Source organism: Aythya fuligula, chromosome Z (genome assembly GCF_009819795.1).
Source record: "Aythya fuligula isolate bAytFul2 chromosome Z, bAytFul2.pri, whole genome shotgun sequence".
NCBI classification, from domain to species: Eukaryota; Metazoa; Chordata; class Aves; order Anseriformes; family Anatidae; genus Aythya; species Aythya fuligula.
The window spans coordinates 2,154,681-2,171,181 of record NC_045593.1 but is presented as its reverse complement, the minus strand read 5'-3'; the positions used below and the strand labels follow the sequence as shown (position 1 = coordinate 2,171,181).

The 16,501-nt window shown below is 41.1% G+C and overlaps 1 protein-coding gene across 1 annotated transcript in view; it reads right to left on the bottom strand.

Annotated features, from left to right (window-relative positions):
* DYM (dymeclin) overlaps positions 1-16,501 on the bottom strand; it is a 156,848-nt gene that overhangs the window by 73,908 nt on the left and 66,439 nt on the right. Inside the window, 1 exon segment of the mRNA XM_032205390.1 lies at positions 11,493-11,657. Coding sequence (XP_032061281.1) covers positions 11,493-11,657 — 165 coding nt within the window.

The window sequence follows — 16,501 nt, the reverse complement described above, 5'->3', positions numbered from 1 at the left end:
ATCTCCAACTGATGTGCTATGAAGACATGATGAATTCTGCCTCCCAGAGGAAGGAAGAAGAAATTTTCCTATTCCTAAAAGCAGAAAAGCCACACACGCTTGGGACGAAAGTATATGAGCAAATTCAGAAGCAGCTTTGAACCCGTAATGGAGGTTTCGCACTAGCAAACAGGATTTCCTGTTAAAAGGGAACCAGAAAGACAATGAGACCAGAAGAAACATGGAAGCAAGGAATCTGAGCTGGTGAGACCGAAGTAAATATTTACAAAAGTAAGCCCGGAGTTTCATTTGCAGCGAGTGTTTGTAAAAGTCAGGAAGGGTCGAACTGATTATAAGGTTCATTCCTAGCACAACGGCCCTGAAATCTGCCATAGGAGTCTCAAGGCATGAATGTATTTTCCTTTCAGCGTTCCCCGTGCTTGTCCTGTTAATATTTTATATGAAAACCGAATGGACAACCGAGTTTACAGTTCTTCCATTTCATCCGCTCGCTCTTAATTCACTTCTGCCGAGAGAAGACATTTGTCTTGAATTAGGACAAAGCTCTGTGGGTGAGAATCAGAGGAAATTGCTGGAGAAAGCAGGCTGAGCAAAACTCCTCCCCCCAAAAAAAACACAGACTCCGAACAATGAAACGACAAGAAGAAAATGAAAGAAACATCGCTGCCATGCAAGCTAAGGACAAATCTTTATCCTTTGAGCAACTTTTACTTGATGCTGGTTTGTTTAAATGCACCGTGTGCACACATATGCACTGGGGTCACTGCTGCATTTCCAAAGGAAATTGCTGTGTACTCATGGAAATGAACCTGGATCCACATTAGGAATTAAAAGACTCCCAAAGATCAGCATACGTGCATTGCTAGCAGTCCTCTTCACACTAAGACACAAAGTCCCAAACCAGACCATCCACCTCACCGTTAAGGAGTGCTCCATCTTCAATGCACGGATCGTCTCTTGCGGAGCAACGCCTTTTTTCTAGGCTTCTAAAACCCTACACGGGAAGAAAATTTGACAGATTCTGCACCTGCATCTGCAGGTAACTTCTGAATTGTTCGTGATGAAGCATGGCTTATAAATTCAAAGCCAGGCGTATTTTGCTTTTTATGGAGCGAACCACTTTTTGTTATTTGCGAACCACTGAGATAGGCTCGTGAGCACCACAGGAATTTAAGATCAGTAATTAAGGATACGAACATTTGTTGTCTTGGTTGATGGCATGCGTTCAGCGTGCCCTGAGGCCACAAAAAAAGGAAGAAGCGATAAAAAAAATATATATTTTTTTTGTTTTTTTATGTAAGAAATGTGTAAACACAGTATCTTGATTTGACAACGCGTTACAACCCACTTTAGCAGAGTATCTCCACCTACAGAGCAACAGCGATTTTGGCTCAAAAGTCGAGTTTGAACCACATCTGAAACATATTTCATACACCTGCAGTTGTGCACAAAAATAAAGAAGAGGTGGTTTGAGCTGCTACTAACAAGCTGAATTCAGAGAGACGGTTTGTACCCCTACGATTTCACCAGGCAGTTGTTCAGAAGGATGCTCCTTCTTGGTACAAAACCTACAAATTTTCAAAATTTGTATTTAACTATTCCCACCCTTCGCCTCCCAAGAGGAAGGAGATTGGTTTCGATCCAAAATCATTCTCTCCAGCCACACGAAAAAAATAAATCTTCATTTGAGTGACTGAGGTTTGCAAAGTAGGTTTCCCAAGGAAACCAGCAAATACAGAATTTCTGGGCAATTTAAAAATTTTAGTTATGCATTCCTTTCTGCGTAAGTCAAGTTGGACATGAAAGACGTTGGAAGGAACAGAGAATACAACTTGACATGAAAAATGCATGGTAATTTATCATGAAATCCCACTACTTGACTTTGTATAACATGAGTGTGTACATACTTGTAACAGCTACACACCATTTCTTCCAAGAGAGACCTTCCAAGAGAGACCTTCCAAGAGAGACCTTCCAAGAGAGACCTTCCAAGAGAGACCTTCCAAGAGAGACCTTCCAAGAGAGACCTTCCAAGAGAGACCTTCCAAGAGATGTTTGGTGGCAATCCCACTTTTGTGCAAATAGCACGGACACGCAGATAGACACGCTTCAAAAGAGAAATGCGTAGGAAGTTTTCAGAAGCACATAAAGGTGCTACTACTTGAAAAAATAGGCAAAATGCGGGATAACATCAAATAAAGTAGAATATTAAATAGTTCTCGATACTGAGACCAAGATTAAGTACAATCCCTATTACTAAACATTTCCTGTAAAAGGATAACAACGTACTTCAGAAAGAAGTATCACAAATAAAAATGGTCTATATCCTTCACTGTAGTGCCAACATCAATCCCCTTCGTTGACTTTGTGTGAATTTATGATATAAACGTGCAAAATCTTAATTCCTGTTATTCAACCTTTTCCTTTCGAAGACTTTTTAGCAGATGCAGCCCCTCAGCAGCACACACGCCCGTTCCTCTGTTGGAAAATAACTGCGGCGCCTTTCGTTTGCTTCATTTTCCGTGCGTTTTTTTGACCTTCCTAGCGTTGCCAGTTGAAAGCTGGGGTGAATTTGGGGAGCTGAGCGATTTCCCTGCCTTGTTCTATGGCTCTTGAAAAACATAAAAGAGAAAAAACAACCTGTGCAATGGTAGAGCAAGGACCTGTAGTGGTTACAAACGCAACTCCTACGCACTCCCCTGAGCGCAGCATGTAAGTATCAAGAACATAATGCAGCCTGTAGCATTTACACAACATTTTGGGAGATATATTGCAGCCGGTTTGAAATTCTGCATACCCCTTGTCGTAGCAGGAAGATGGCAGGAACGGAACAGATCCATCCGGAACCCTTTAAAGAAGGAAAATGTTTGGAGTCCTGAATTTGCACAGCTTTTGCCTCCATCGCTGATACTCCTCTCGCAGAAACGACAAACCCATGCCATCAAAATCCCTGCAGCACGTAGCAGGATAAGGTTTGTCAGCTCTACTGAAGGAGCTCAGCCTTCGACTTTCCCTCCACCTTTTCGAAAAGTCGTTGTTTTTAGCAAAAAGCACACCTTACCCGCACTTCATGACCCAACCTTGACAGAGCTAAAAATTAATCACATTTCGCTGTAATCTGCCTGTTCTTTCAGTTTTGTTCTCGAGTTTAAAAGGTGCTGCAGACATTACCAACAAGACTTAGAAATATGATTTAGTAAGATTTTAAATAGGATTTTAAATAATTTTGAGTAAGATTTAAAAATATGGGCATGAAGAACCCTTATGTAAGAGAAAGCTGATTTTATTTTAGGTACTGCTTCAAAGTTCTTGTTCCCTACTTTTTCAATAGAAAAAGGTTATTTCCCACATACCCCGACATCCTAAAGAACCTTGTTCGTTACTGCGTTTCACATCCTAAAGAGAACTTATTTTATTGCCCTTCGACAAGCACATGCAACCCCCACGATCGGTGGGAAAATTGATATGGATTTGATTTAATGATTCATTTCAGCAAACTTGCAGTTGTGCAATATTTTTCCATCTTGAGAACCAACGTGGTGTGGTGTTTTTTTTTTTTATTTTTTATTTAAGTCCCAGTCCCTCAAGTCGCTCGGTAATTAAATTTACATTGTCTCCAATCTATTTGGAAATTAACCTCATTCCCGCAGAGAAAAGAGGTTGGGCTTTCGCGCTTTACCTCCCACTCAGATTCATGCATCTTATCCCCTTGGGTATTTCTCTCTGCCTCTGTCAGCCGAAAAATCCTCCCCAACTCCTGAAACACGTCCTCCCTAAAATGTGCTTTTTCAAAGACAAAGGAAACACGATCAAGAAGAGAATTAGCATCACCAACTGTTTTCTATACTGTACAAAAAGCAAGCTCAGCCCTCCCAGGATGTTAATGCCCAATCCACCTTAGGAAGCAAATGACAGAGCAGGAGCATGGGACCCAAATACAAACTCTATGACAATGGGATATAAAGTCCACGTAGACACTTCCACAAAGCCACAATTACACTACAAAACATCCTGGAAAGTATAGGAAATATATTTCAGGGTGAAATCCTACAGCGGCAAGAGGATGGCTTGGTGATTAATTGGGAGAACACAACATTAAAAGGTCTGATTTTTTTGGGTAAAATGACCAATTTTTCATTTCTGCTAGGCAAACACCAGTTTGAAAGCCTTCCAAGGACGTGCATCTTCGTGCACTACGGAGAAAAATAACACATCTACGTTGAATTCTCTTAAAAACTGCTCTGCAAAACCAAGGAGCAATCACGACTGCAGTGGCTGAAATGGCACCAACTGATGGCCAAAAATCCTATCACCATTCCTGACGCTAAGGCTGCCCTGATGGGTCTCTTTCCCTTAATGCACCTTCCTTTATCCTCCCCACAAAATTGGATTTTCTTCTTCCATAAAAAAAGGTTTTGTTAACTAATAAGGAATACAGATGCAACGCGATACCGTGCATTACGCACCCAGAAGTATTCAGAGTAACGGAGCACACGAGGCAGGAACATTAAATGGAAACTTAAAATAATCTCCTTGCATTAATTTAGACGTATTGAACTTGTTTTCAGCTAGGCTGATGCCCCAGAAAACTTTTCCAGCATTTAGAAGACAAGCCAAACACTAATCACTGTCCTGGAGGTTACAGTGGGGCTGCAGGATTAGTCATCTTTGGAAACCAGTTGTGGTTGTTCTTATTTTCCTCTCCCACTGTTTTTCTTTTTTTCTTTTTTTTTTTCCTGATCTGCGGCTGAGGCAGTGGGAGCACTCTCATCAACGTTTTCTCACAACTTCCAGCGGGCAAACACGGCGGAAGAAAAACACTTCGGCACAGCTCACAGCGCTCAGCCCCTCCATCCTGCCGTGCCGCGGGGATCCAAAACCTCCTCACACAACTTAAAAATCAAGCCTTCGGAGGATTAGAAGTGAAGAACTGACTTTTTTTTTTTTTTCCACCTCCCCGTTTCTCAGTCAAATACGCTGTGGTTAGGAGTGGCGTTACCAAAAGGCAAGAGGAAATGATGGTTCTTACTGGTGGATGCTCTCATTAGAAGCTGGAAACAAAATGAATGCAAGGAACAGTTCTTATAATATTACTAATTCTGCCAAACTGGCATGTTCTGGGTAATTTAAATCGGTCTGAACCGATCTGGATGCCAGTTTCCAAACCTTCAGCATCGTTTGAATCCTTCGACCACCTTCATCTTCATCTCCAAGAGATAGCTACGATTTCTTGACATTTATTTGCTCCATCGTTCGTCTGGGGTGCTCATGAATCATTTGCTACTCAGGTTTACGAAGTTCCTCGAAATATTTAAGTCTGTAAAGCTCTTCACAGTGCAGGTAGACACCCAAAAATGTCTCTAGGCATCCATGTGCGTGGATTAAACATTTGGGTCTCAGTTTCACTGGAGGAAGCAAGTAATCCACGCTATTCAGAGGAAAAAAAAATTAATAAATTTTGATGCTTAACTTGAGGCATTCCGGTTGGAACATCTTAATCACAATTATCAGGGTATACGCGAGCTGTAGCCAGCACTTTCCACTAGTTTCATCCGAACAGAATGAGTCCTGGAATCACAGCCACAGCCTGTTGATTTGCAACAAGAGCTCATGATGAAGGGGACTACTTCTGCATTAGCCAAAACGTAGCTTTGGTGAGAATCCGCGCTTGAATTTGACGAATCAGAAGATGTTTTGAATCAGCAACACGTGTTTGTTATTTTCCAAGTGAATAATCCTCTATATTTAGGCAATCATTACACAATTTACCAAGCTGCCTTCACCCGCCGAAGTTCAACACTGGCTGGGAAAGCAACACAGATAAAAACGCATCACCTGGCTGGACAAAACAAAGAGCAGGCTGCCAGCGACAAGGTCTTAGCGAAGCTGCTGGAGAGGCGATGTTCTGCACCCTAGGAAGATCAAGCAGATACTACAGAGGAGTAAAACTCAGGGCAAGTTTTTGGGGCTGAGCAGCAGATTGCCTTACATGAGCATAAATTCTGATTTCTGCTATAAGCCGTTCAACGTCATTCAGGCTGACGTTCATTTTTGGTAGTGTTTCACGTTCATTTTTATTAATGTTCTCCTGAATTCTTTCGGCAAGCTATAGGACATCTCTCATTTTAGTCCCCAGACAATAGCTTATTTACATATTTTATCAAGATGCCCTCCCCAATCCTGATTAATTGCCAGACATTACGTATGAACGCAACTCCCCCCCCAAGTCTCTGAACATATTGCTCCAATGGCAACGTGTGAAAGTAATTTTGGTCCAATTTCATCTCATGGGAATGCGGGCGCATAAGCCTTCAATTAACAATAATTTTGTCTGATCAGGATGCGTTTGAGTTTCACATGCTAATGTGGCAGAATGCATCTAGACCATGCCCGTGATAATTTTTTTTTTTTACCAGGGTGGAAGAAATAAAGAAAATACTACATAGAAAGAGCATGGCTCTGGCATTTTTTTCCCTTTTAAAAAATTAATTCTTATGATTATTTCTATTTTTTACGCAGGGGGATGCAGTGCTTTGGTAGCCTGTGCTGTTTTGCACTATTTGGGTCCGTTCACCTGGGGGGCAGTACCTGGGACGACAGCGTTCGGATCAACAGGAAAACTCTAAATCAGCACGAAGCCTTTTAACAAAAACCGTAAGACAAACAAAATAACAAAATCCCGCGTGGCAAGCTGCCTGTAACTCCGATTTTTAATGCCAAAAGAAGCCACTTTGATCTGCTAGTCTGACACAAACCGTAGGAATTCCCTCTGCATTTTCCTTCTCCGAGTCCAATAGCTGCGGCTGGACTTGGCCTTATCTTTTCGGAAAACATCCAATCTCATTTAAAAAGTCCAATCTTGGGAAATCCAGAACCCCTGTTAAACTATTCCAATGAATCATCCGCCATGTAGAAAATGTGAACGAGTCTGAATTGGTTGGGCTTCAATTTCCAGCTACTGGAGTGCACTATACTTGTGCATGCTGAACAGAAGGGCCCCTTACTAGAGACTTTCTTTACCTTTTCATCTCCTTTTGGTATCAGCAATCCTTTCCTTTCCTTGATCACTAATTCCCTAAAAACTCTGCTCAGTATCTTGTTCTAAATTGGAGTTAATAAACCAGTGCAAAAGTTTCCAGTAGACATGCAGCCACTTGATGAAAAGCCACTCGAACTGTATTTTGAGATTGTGTTTCTCACCCACCACGTACCCGCAGCATCGATTTTATATCTCACTGGTTTCTTGATCAATAGGCTGTGCAGCACGCAGACAAATAATTTGCAAGGAATTTATAAACAATTTCCTTCTGCCAAGTCACTCAACGTTGAGTGTGAAGTGATCTTTCCGTAATTAAAAAAAAAAAAAAAAAAAAAAACACTTCAAGAAAATCACCAGCAGCTGACTAAAAAAATCACAATCAAAAAGCAGTAAAACGTTAAATTGTAGTAACTCAAAGAAATATTAGCTTAACTGTCTTTTTTTTTTTTTTTTTGCTTTGATGATTTTACTCAAAGTAAAACTCGTCATGATGATTATTTTTTTTTTAAAGAAATGTTGATTTAGAGGTATCTGTAGAGAAAGATTTTGTCAATTGACATGAAAACGTGTAATCTCCAGCTTCGACGTTAGAAGCTGGATGAATAACAGCACGTCTCCAAAAAAAATCAATCCCAACCAACCCATAATTATACACGATGATAATGCAATGGGATTGAAATTCCTGAATGGATACCAATGATGTTCTCATCAGCCTTCTGGCTTGGTGGATGCAGAGCGTGCACAGAGCAGTTGAAACCTACGATGCAAACGAGGCTATGCAGAAAAAGTGAGAAAAAAACAAGCCATTTGCCAAAACTTATTAAGATTTCAAAGGTTTTTAGATAAGGTCCAATGACTCCATCACAAATTACTTTGCTTCTCTCGCAGATTTTTTTTTCCTGAGTTATTTACTAATAAAGATTTTCAGTAATTCCCGTGACTGGGGGAGCCACGGGTCTTATCTTCCAAAGCAGCTCTGCCTCGGGTTCAGCAGGATGTTAAGCACTTAAGAGCCCAATTTTCCTGCAAAAGTGACATTTTGTCACCTTTGGAAACCTTTTCCATCTCACTCAATTTCATCTGCCCCCAGCAATTTATTACAGCCTTTTGGTTTTCACCCACAACCGTGGACCAAAGCCTGCTCCACGCTGCTGGGGGGGACTTTATACCGAAGGTGTCACGCCAACTGGACCCTTTTCCATTAAAAGATCCTGAAGTCAAAGAAATATTGCTCCTCTCGTTGACTTGTCAGCCCTTTTACAGCAGCAGAAGGCAGAGCTCAGTTGCGTTTATACTCATCTCTTTCTCCCAATCTTCCCTGCAGAGACTAAAGCCAACGAAAACATGTCAGACTCCCGAATGTTTTCATTCATTTTCGCTCTTTTCAAGGACAATATTCGGACACCTTTCCTGTTTGTACTCGAGGTCGGGCCAGTAACCTGCATCATGACGCGGGACGGTCTATACGTCCCTGGAATCCAGCCCCCCCAGCTCCCATTTGGGGTTAAAAAAAAAAAAAAAAAAAAGTTTGAAACCGGATAACGAACACAAATTGGCTTTAAGCAGTGCTTCGCCATCGCACTGCAGCTACAGAAACATTCCTGGTAATCAGCAGTGTTTTTCAAAGCTAACCTCCAAGGCCCTGATCCCGCAAAGACTGCACATTCTTAAATTAAAGTAATTGCATAATTCCATTGACTCTGATGGCATGGGAGGAACATGGTTGCAAAGCTTATCCGCTACAGGCTTCAGACAACGTGCCAAAACACTTCCGAAAGGATGGGGGGGGGGATTAAAATCTTATTAGATATGTTTTGCTGTTCCCACAAACCTAGCATTAAGTAATAAAAGATATGCAAAACGGATAAACCGTGCAAATTTGACATCGCATTTCTTTTTGCCTTTCTTCCCCGGGCAAAAAAAAAAAAAACAAAACAACAAAAAACTTAATTCACATGAACCCATGTAATTTTTCCTTTTGCTCTGCTGCTTCACGAACATGTTTCCTCAATTTACGAAGCTCAGCAAAACCGTATTTCCTGCTTTCACACCATGTCGAGCTAGCTCTGAAAATAAAAGCATCCTTCGTTTGTTCGGCATCCCAAAACAAATCATTGCTCGTTAGCTGCTAGTGCACGCGCTAAGCCCATCTCATTTTCAATAAGTGATTTCCTGGGATTGACTGCAGCTTGAACACAGGTTTAGAACAAGACAAGGAACACCCACGAGCATTAAAACATCACACAACGAGCATGCAATTCAACAGGTATGAGGGAGCGAACACATTCCACATCACCAGTGACAGATGACAATCCCACTTTCGGTATTTACGTTATGTTAATGCACCGTAAAATAGGCATCGTCTCTCCTCTGCTTCAAAATTTAGAAGAAAGCCACCAGATGTGTCTGCAGGTTTGACAGGGGACCCGTGTGTTGCACAAATCCGTAGTAGCTTGAACAACACTCATCAAGGCAAAAGTCTTACGCTTTTTTACCAGCAGTCCCGCAGAAAGGCGTGCAACGGGAAGGTTGCAATTTGTAAATCATTGTCATTAATTACTGTCCTGCCTTCAGAGGAGAGATGGAATGCGTAAATTACGAGTAGGTCGTTCACAGGGTGAAAAAGCACTGCGGTTAATACAGGATGCATGCACAGATTCACATAAAACACCTTTTTTTTTTTTTTTTTTTTTTTTTTTCCAGCTCCAATTATGCCACTATATTTGACACCAATTCCAGCCTGATGCAGATAATCTTTCTGGGTACAAACTCTGGAAGTTGTTTGAATTTTCTAATCATACATAATCAGAACAATAAAAAAAACCCAAACCACAATTATCTACTAAAAACTGCTGTATGTATGTTTTCCTGTTTGTTTTTTTCTGCTCTAAAAACTTCACGAGCTTGCTATATGGAAATAAGAGTCTATGGTTATCGATGCTGTATTTCATAAATCAAGCCACCAGGCAAACCAAAGACATTTCAGAAGACGTGAATATTAACAGAGGAGCAGAAAGTGTCAGCCGTCTGCAGGTGAAGGACTACACGTGAAATCCACCTGATTTAGCCGTAATTGGGGCTTTCATCTCCAGTCTTTTAAAGGATGGTGTAGCACGTAGCCTCCTAAGGAGGCATTTGCCAACAGAATTTTGTAGAGTTTCCATTGCACAGAGCACCAAAGTTTCATTTAAACAAGCTGGGATAATTAAGACAACTTTCTTTCACGTTTTCAGGATATTCCTACATGTAAAAACATCCCGTCTTTAACAAGATTTTGGTGTGCACTGCCCTCACGATTATTATTCATTTTAAAATAAAGCCTGTGAGATCTTATGTGTTTTTTTTTTTTTTTCCTACTTAAATACTGTATCCCTGTTCCGAATTAATCCGGAGAAAGCCCCTTGGGACAGCTAGATTTTCATCTCCTGTTGAGATCCTTCAGTGTAACTCTCCATCATTAAGTACTACTATAAAATGTCTTTTGTACCAGCAGAGCTATTTCAGCTCGCATGTTGTATTTTCCTCGCTTGACAATCAAGCTGGTTTTACTTAGCTTTACTGTGTGGTCTGCTGCTATTGTATGCTGGCTTAGCTGGGAAGCTGCGTTTCCAGGCTGGATGCTTTCCATCTTCTCGTCAACTTTGTCATGCAATTTTTTAACTTGTTTTCCTAAAGCTTCTGGCATTTTGGTTAAAATATTTCATTGTCCATAGCATCAGAAGTGAAACATTAAAACTTAATTTTTTTTTTTTACTTGGAATAAACATCTTAGAGGAAATATCCTATCCCAAGTAGAATTGATTTTTAAATTCCCCTTCTTTTACAGTTTCTGTGGAGCATCTACAGTTCTGCATCATGAACACGGTGTTGTATTGCTAGCTTGGGCTGACACTCCTCTCCTTTGGCCTAATCAAAACTGATAAGGCATATAAAAAAAAGATAAATTAAGAGGGATCTGCAAGTGCCATGACAATTTACTGAATTTGAGGGAAACGTTCATCCTCATTCTCGAAAAACAAATTATATATATTATTACTGAAGTAATTGGGCATCAGGGAAGTGTTAGACACTTCCATGTCAGCCTAATTCCAAGCAAACTACACAACTGCGTGAAAGCTGTGTGAATCACAGCTCACAGCCCTGATGTCACAGTCAAGGATTAAGATATTTGCACTCTAACATAAAAAGGATTTAAAACTCCCGAGGGCCACGCGTTAATTCCAGAAGTGGGGTTCGATCTTTGATGACAGATAAAGTATTCTGAACCAAAAAAAAACACAAAAAGATAATTAAACTTCCACTTCTACCACCCTTTTTAGGATACATACCAACGATGCCATAGACACAAACCATCCCCAGTGCCATTTCACGTTATCCAGCATGAAGTCCGAACATGCACAGATCAGTCACAGAGCATGCAGCATGCAGTAAACGGAGAGCAGAGGTTAACAACCTGGAAGCATAGGATCTGAGAATGTGAGAACAAGTTAAAGACAAGAGTTCCTCTCCATTGTCACTGAGGGTCGAGAAGCAATGCTGCAGCGTAGAGCAGTGAGAGTGGGGGAAATACAGTTTGTCCAAGACATATACATATCTCCGCAAGTGGCGGCAGGTATAACTGAAAGACAAGGGTAAAGGGAGAAAAAACAGAAAGAGAGGAATTTTCCTTTAAGAAAACTAATTCACGTTTTCACGTCCAACGAGGTTTGCGTGCCAAGAGTCAATGGAAGATGCCTATGTGAGCAACGCAGCAGTTTGGCATAAAACAACAGTTTCACGAGACAGAAGGACCTGCTAGCCCGTGGCTGCTTCTGTCAGTACTGCAAAGGGATTTGCCAAGTCTCACGCGTTAGAGATGCAAATAATTGGGCCCTTTTGCCTCTCTCAGTTTGCCCTGAAAACAGAAATGTGTGAATCTGAACCTAGTTTACAACGTAGAAAGTTTACAATAAGAAACCAACCGAGTATTCCCCAAATGTACGCGATAGCTCAGGTCACAGGGGAACTCTGGGGCAAGGGACTGTGTGTGGCACGTCCTCCAGAAAGTGCCTTCAACATTAGGAGACAGATGAGACAGATCTCCGTAAGCATCAGGATGCTCCTACCAGAGGTTTGCCGGCCCCACTGCCGCCCGGGTGTGGGTATCTCTCCCGTTTGGACATTCCCTTGGCGTGCTGAACTGGCAAAGCTACACGTGCAGAGACTGAAGACCGAGTTATTTTTGAAGTCGAGTCTCTTTCATTGACTTCAGAATAAAGAAACAGACACCTGAACTCCAGTCCGCAGCATCCTTACCCAATGAACAGCCATCATTTCCTAGTTTTATAGGTTAAAACTCCAAATTTTCTACCCCGATCGTCTGTGTTTCATGGGTTACAATCCTCTGTCTCTAATCCCTCAGCTACGTGGAGCTAAAACACACTCAGGAGACTAAATCACTTGTATACCTGAGAACAGCATAGAAAAGAGTGTCAAACAGTTGATCCTGGGGCACAGTCGGTGTGCCCCTAAGCCTAAAATTTTATCAGGACCGTGCTCTCTGACTGCTTCAGTTTAAATAACATTTACTACTGGGTTAAAATAAACCACCTACCTTTGCTGAGAAAGTTGAGAAACCCTTTTTGGCAGTTTGTTTGTAGAAATGCTAACTTTCAGCAGAGGAAGCAGCCGCTAGGAGGTAGTTCTTAAGCCACCATAACTTTTTTGACTACAATTTTAAATGTCAAGGAATTGAGGACACGCTCTAGTATCACTTATCTTTGCTTCCCATCAATGCTGTCATAGGGATGCACATTTCACCTTACATAACAATAAGCTTTCACTCTCCTGTTTTTGAGGCACTGAAAGTAAAAAAAACAAAAACAAAAAACCACAACTCTTTGAATGTCTTCTCACTACGTAAATATTATTATAGCTATATCCTCTACATGTTTAATCTTATTAAGTAAAAAAATAAATTCTTCTATGTTCCATAAATCTTAAATTAAGAATATTCTTTGTATTAAATAGCCACTGTGAAACGAGAACCAAAAGGATCCCACCAGATTTTCAGATGGAAACCAACACAGAAGAGCAACAATACTTGGGAGACTGCAGTTAGAGGAATCTGGTAAAAATCCATCTCTTCCATCAGATCATCCACGATTCCCAAATACAAAGTGGCTGGAAATGAGCATGACAAAGATGGAAAGCCAATGACATCTTGAAGATAAAGACATCTTTAAGATAAATTCAGATGCTCAAACCTGACAGGGATCAAGTCAAAGCACCCGACTCCCTCCTCAGCTACACCACTGGAATCTTTTGATTTGCACTTTGACATCAAGGATGGCTGAGAAAAGTCAGAAAGTGGCATTTAGAGATCTCCAAGGGTTTCTTTTATTCCCAAGGGTGTTTACTTGGGGGTTTCTTGTTTGTCTTTCACTTTCTCCAGCACAGCACAAAAGCTTCCACCAGGCACAGTGGGTGGGGAATTGAAAGAAAGAGCAAAAACTAAATGAAACACCAGAAACGACACAGAAAAGCCTCGTTTGCTAACCATGAAAAACGCATGTTTTTGAATAAAAATGTACCTAAAATACCTTGATACTCCAAAAGAAAACAGAGAACCTGACATCGGTGAACAGACCGGTAAACTACTACACTTGAGAACTTTTTTCTATTCAAGTTTCTGGTATTTGTGAAAAAGTTTCCTTCCCTGATCCTGGCGTTGCCTCATCTTGCACAGAGGCAAGGTATAAAATGAGAAGGCAGAGGGGAAACTTCAGTATTGCTGGGCAAAAGATTGTTCTCATAGATCTTCAGACTGGTGAAAGCTTACACTCGGCTGCTCTGAGGATACTCTCACCTGCTCATCTCAACCTCCCAGTAATTTTGGAGCTCTGGTCCTCCGCTTTCTGAGAGCTTTTTCGATTTGTCTGGATCAGCAGTAGTTACAAAAATGGATGCTCCCATGATCTCTAACACAAGAGAAAGTTCTTATACACACTATCTTCCACCCAAGCCCATGGAAAAAAAAAAAAAAAAAAGCATAATTCATAAATATACAACAAAAATAAACCCAATATATCTGCATTTTATTTTTCTTTTAGTGCAGCTCTAATGAAGGCAAATAGAAGTGTCCTTTCTATAGAGTCTGGAAATTGGTAAAGGTTTTCTGGTGACTTTTACTTAAGCAAAGGCAAAGAAACACTTTAAAGTCAATGGGAATTAGATGTCTACAGCCCTGGGGAGCTGTGCTGCTGCTGGTGTGACAGCAGAGCCCCATCCCATGTGAATGGGTGCAGAGGCTTTCTGTAGAGCTGTAGGGAATCTCTCTCCCCTGACTGCCTGAGGTCCTCAGAGGACATTGTTTGAAACACAGTGATAAAGAAAATGAACAAAGAAATGACACTTTGCTGAAGATCTTCCAAACCTGCTCTTTTTCATGTCTCTCCGAAGAAAATCCCATGTCCTAAATTGTCCCATTCTTGGGCCAAAGAGTCAGTCTAAGCTCCCACATGCAGAGGATGGAAGGAAGCCTGACCTGTCCAGCAGCTCTACGCAGTTTCTAGCACTCTTAAATAAAATCTGTCAATGGGAAACACTTAAATCATTAGGGAACAACGAAGCAGAAACAAGACATGTGGCCTACATGACTGCCAGCTGACACGGTACAACCAGAAAAGCAAACTGTGCAGTTGCTACTTATTGCAAATATTTCGGTTTAGGTGATCACATCACTTCAAATTTTTAACTTCAACGCCTCGTAAATCCAAGAGGTGTACGGAAGACTACAGCCACCAGCTAAAAACGTAGCAAAAATTACCAGTTAAAAAATATCAAGTGCTAAAATTCATGATATGCCTTCTTTGAAACCGTAAGGACAGACTTGAACAAGAAAACAGCACTAAGCAAAACATGCAAAGCCACTTCCATCCTTATTTATTTAAACCAGAAAGTAAATATTTTCTCTACTGAAGGCAACCGAAGTTTTAAAATAAATATATAAAAGGCAAAAACATAAACAGCACCAGGCCAACGTCTTTTTAGCAACACAGAAACGAAGCAAATTGGGCAGGGTGTGTAGAAGAGCGGTCTAAACACTAAGCTCTCTGTAAATATAATATAGACTGAAACTGCATATACAGGATTCAAAAGAAGAAATCCCGATTTTGATGTTTAAATAATAGTAATTCACAATCTTCATCTCAGTGCACGCCAGATTTTACGAAGGTTATAAATCTTCAGCTTTATTGAGAAAAAGTAAGGGCTTGAAAACATACACGCCACATGTATTAGCTCAGAGAAACGAGATTAATCTGCAGCAATAATAATTTAAAAAAAAAAAAAAAGCCAATTTTGCTAAGCCTGATTAAATATTTAGGTCATATTGTTTCTGCGGTAGAATCTGAAAAATTCATCTTTTGCTAGGTTGGAAGAATCCTAATCGCTATCCTTTCAAAAGGGAGTTGTGCTACAACACGACTCGATGGGAAAGCCGGAATGAAATCATTTTTTTTTAATAAAAAAACAATCAAAGTAGAAGCTAATTAAACTCCAGCACATGTTAGTCAGCATCCTGAACTATCTGTATACGTGCCGGGAGAAGGTCGTGACGTGCTATGAAGTTTTTACTACTGTTCATGTCAAATAACCTGTGTTCGAGGAAGCCTATTAGTCATTATTTTCGTGTTCCCAAAGACAAATGCAACAAAAACGCACGCCACACTCACTCAAATACTACAGAGAGGATGACATTGACTCACTAGATCAACGATTTTGTGGGAATGGCTTAATTCATTCTCTGCCTAAAACGTTATCCATGCTGTTTCATGCACTAGGAACAGCAGAAATGCAACCATCAAAAGCATAGCTGCCTTCTTGCCCACAGAAAAAGTCCGATCTAAAATCTGAATTTTGGGCAAAGGGGCAGTTCTGTTTAGCCAGCTGCTATTTAGGATGCTACGAAATATGGTACTGATGAACCACACGACCTAAATATTACGTGTATTGTGTTCAGCTGGATCTTGAAAGCCTCCAGGGATGGAGACCCTACAATCTCTCCGGGCTCCTGTGACAGTGCTCGACCGAAAGCTTTTTCGTGTCGTTTTTCGTAGGCATTTTTTCAAGACCATGAGAAATTGTCATCTTCCATCAGGCTGGAAGCTTCGGCTTCAGGTTGTGACCGTTCTCTCTCACCTTTCCTCTACAATAAACCTTGGTCCCCTTTCTCAGTAACTTTCTCCTAGGTATGGGACAGCTCCTCTCAAACAGCCAGACACCTACGATAATTCACAGGCTCTACAGGGGATGTGACAGGAGATGCCTCCTACATGAGCATCGGAGCAGGCATCTGCATCCCCGCACCAGCTACAACCCTGCAGGCTGCACGGATCTCGGATCCCTGTCCGGAGAGATGCTGGGGCAGAGCAAAAAGGGGAAGAGGAGGCTCTCGGGCAGTCAGATGATGAGTAGAGTGGG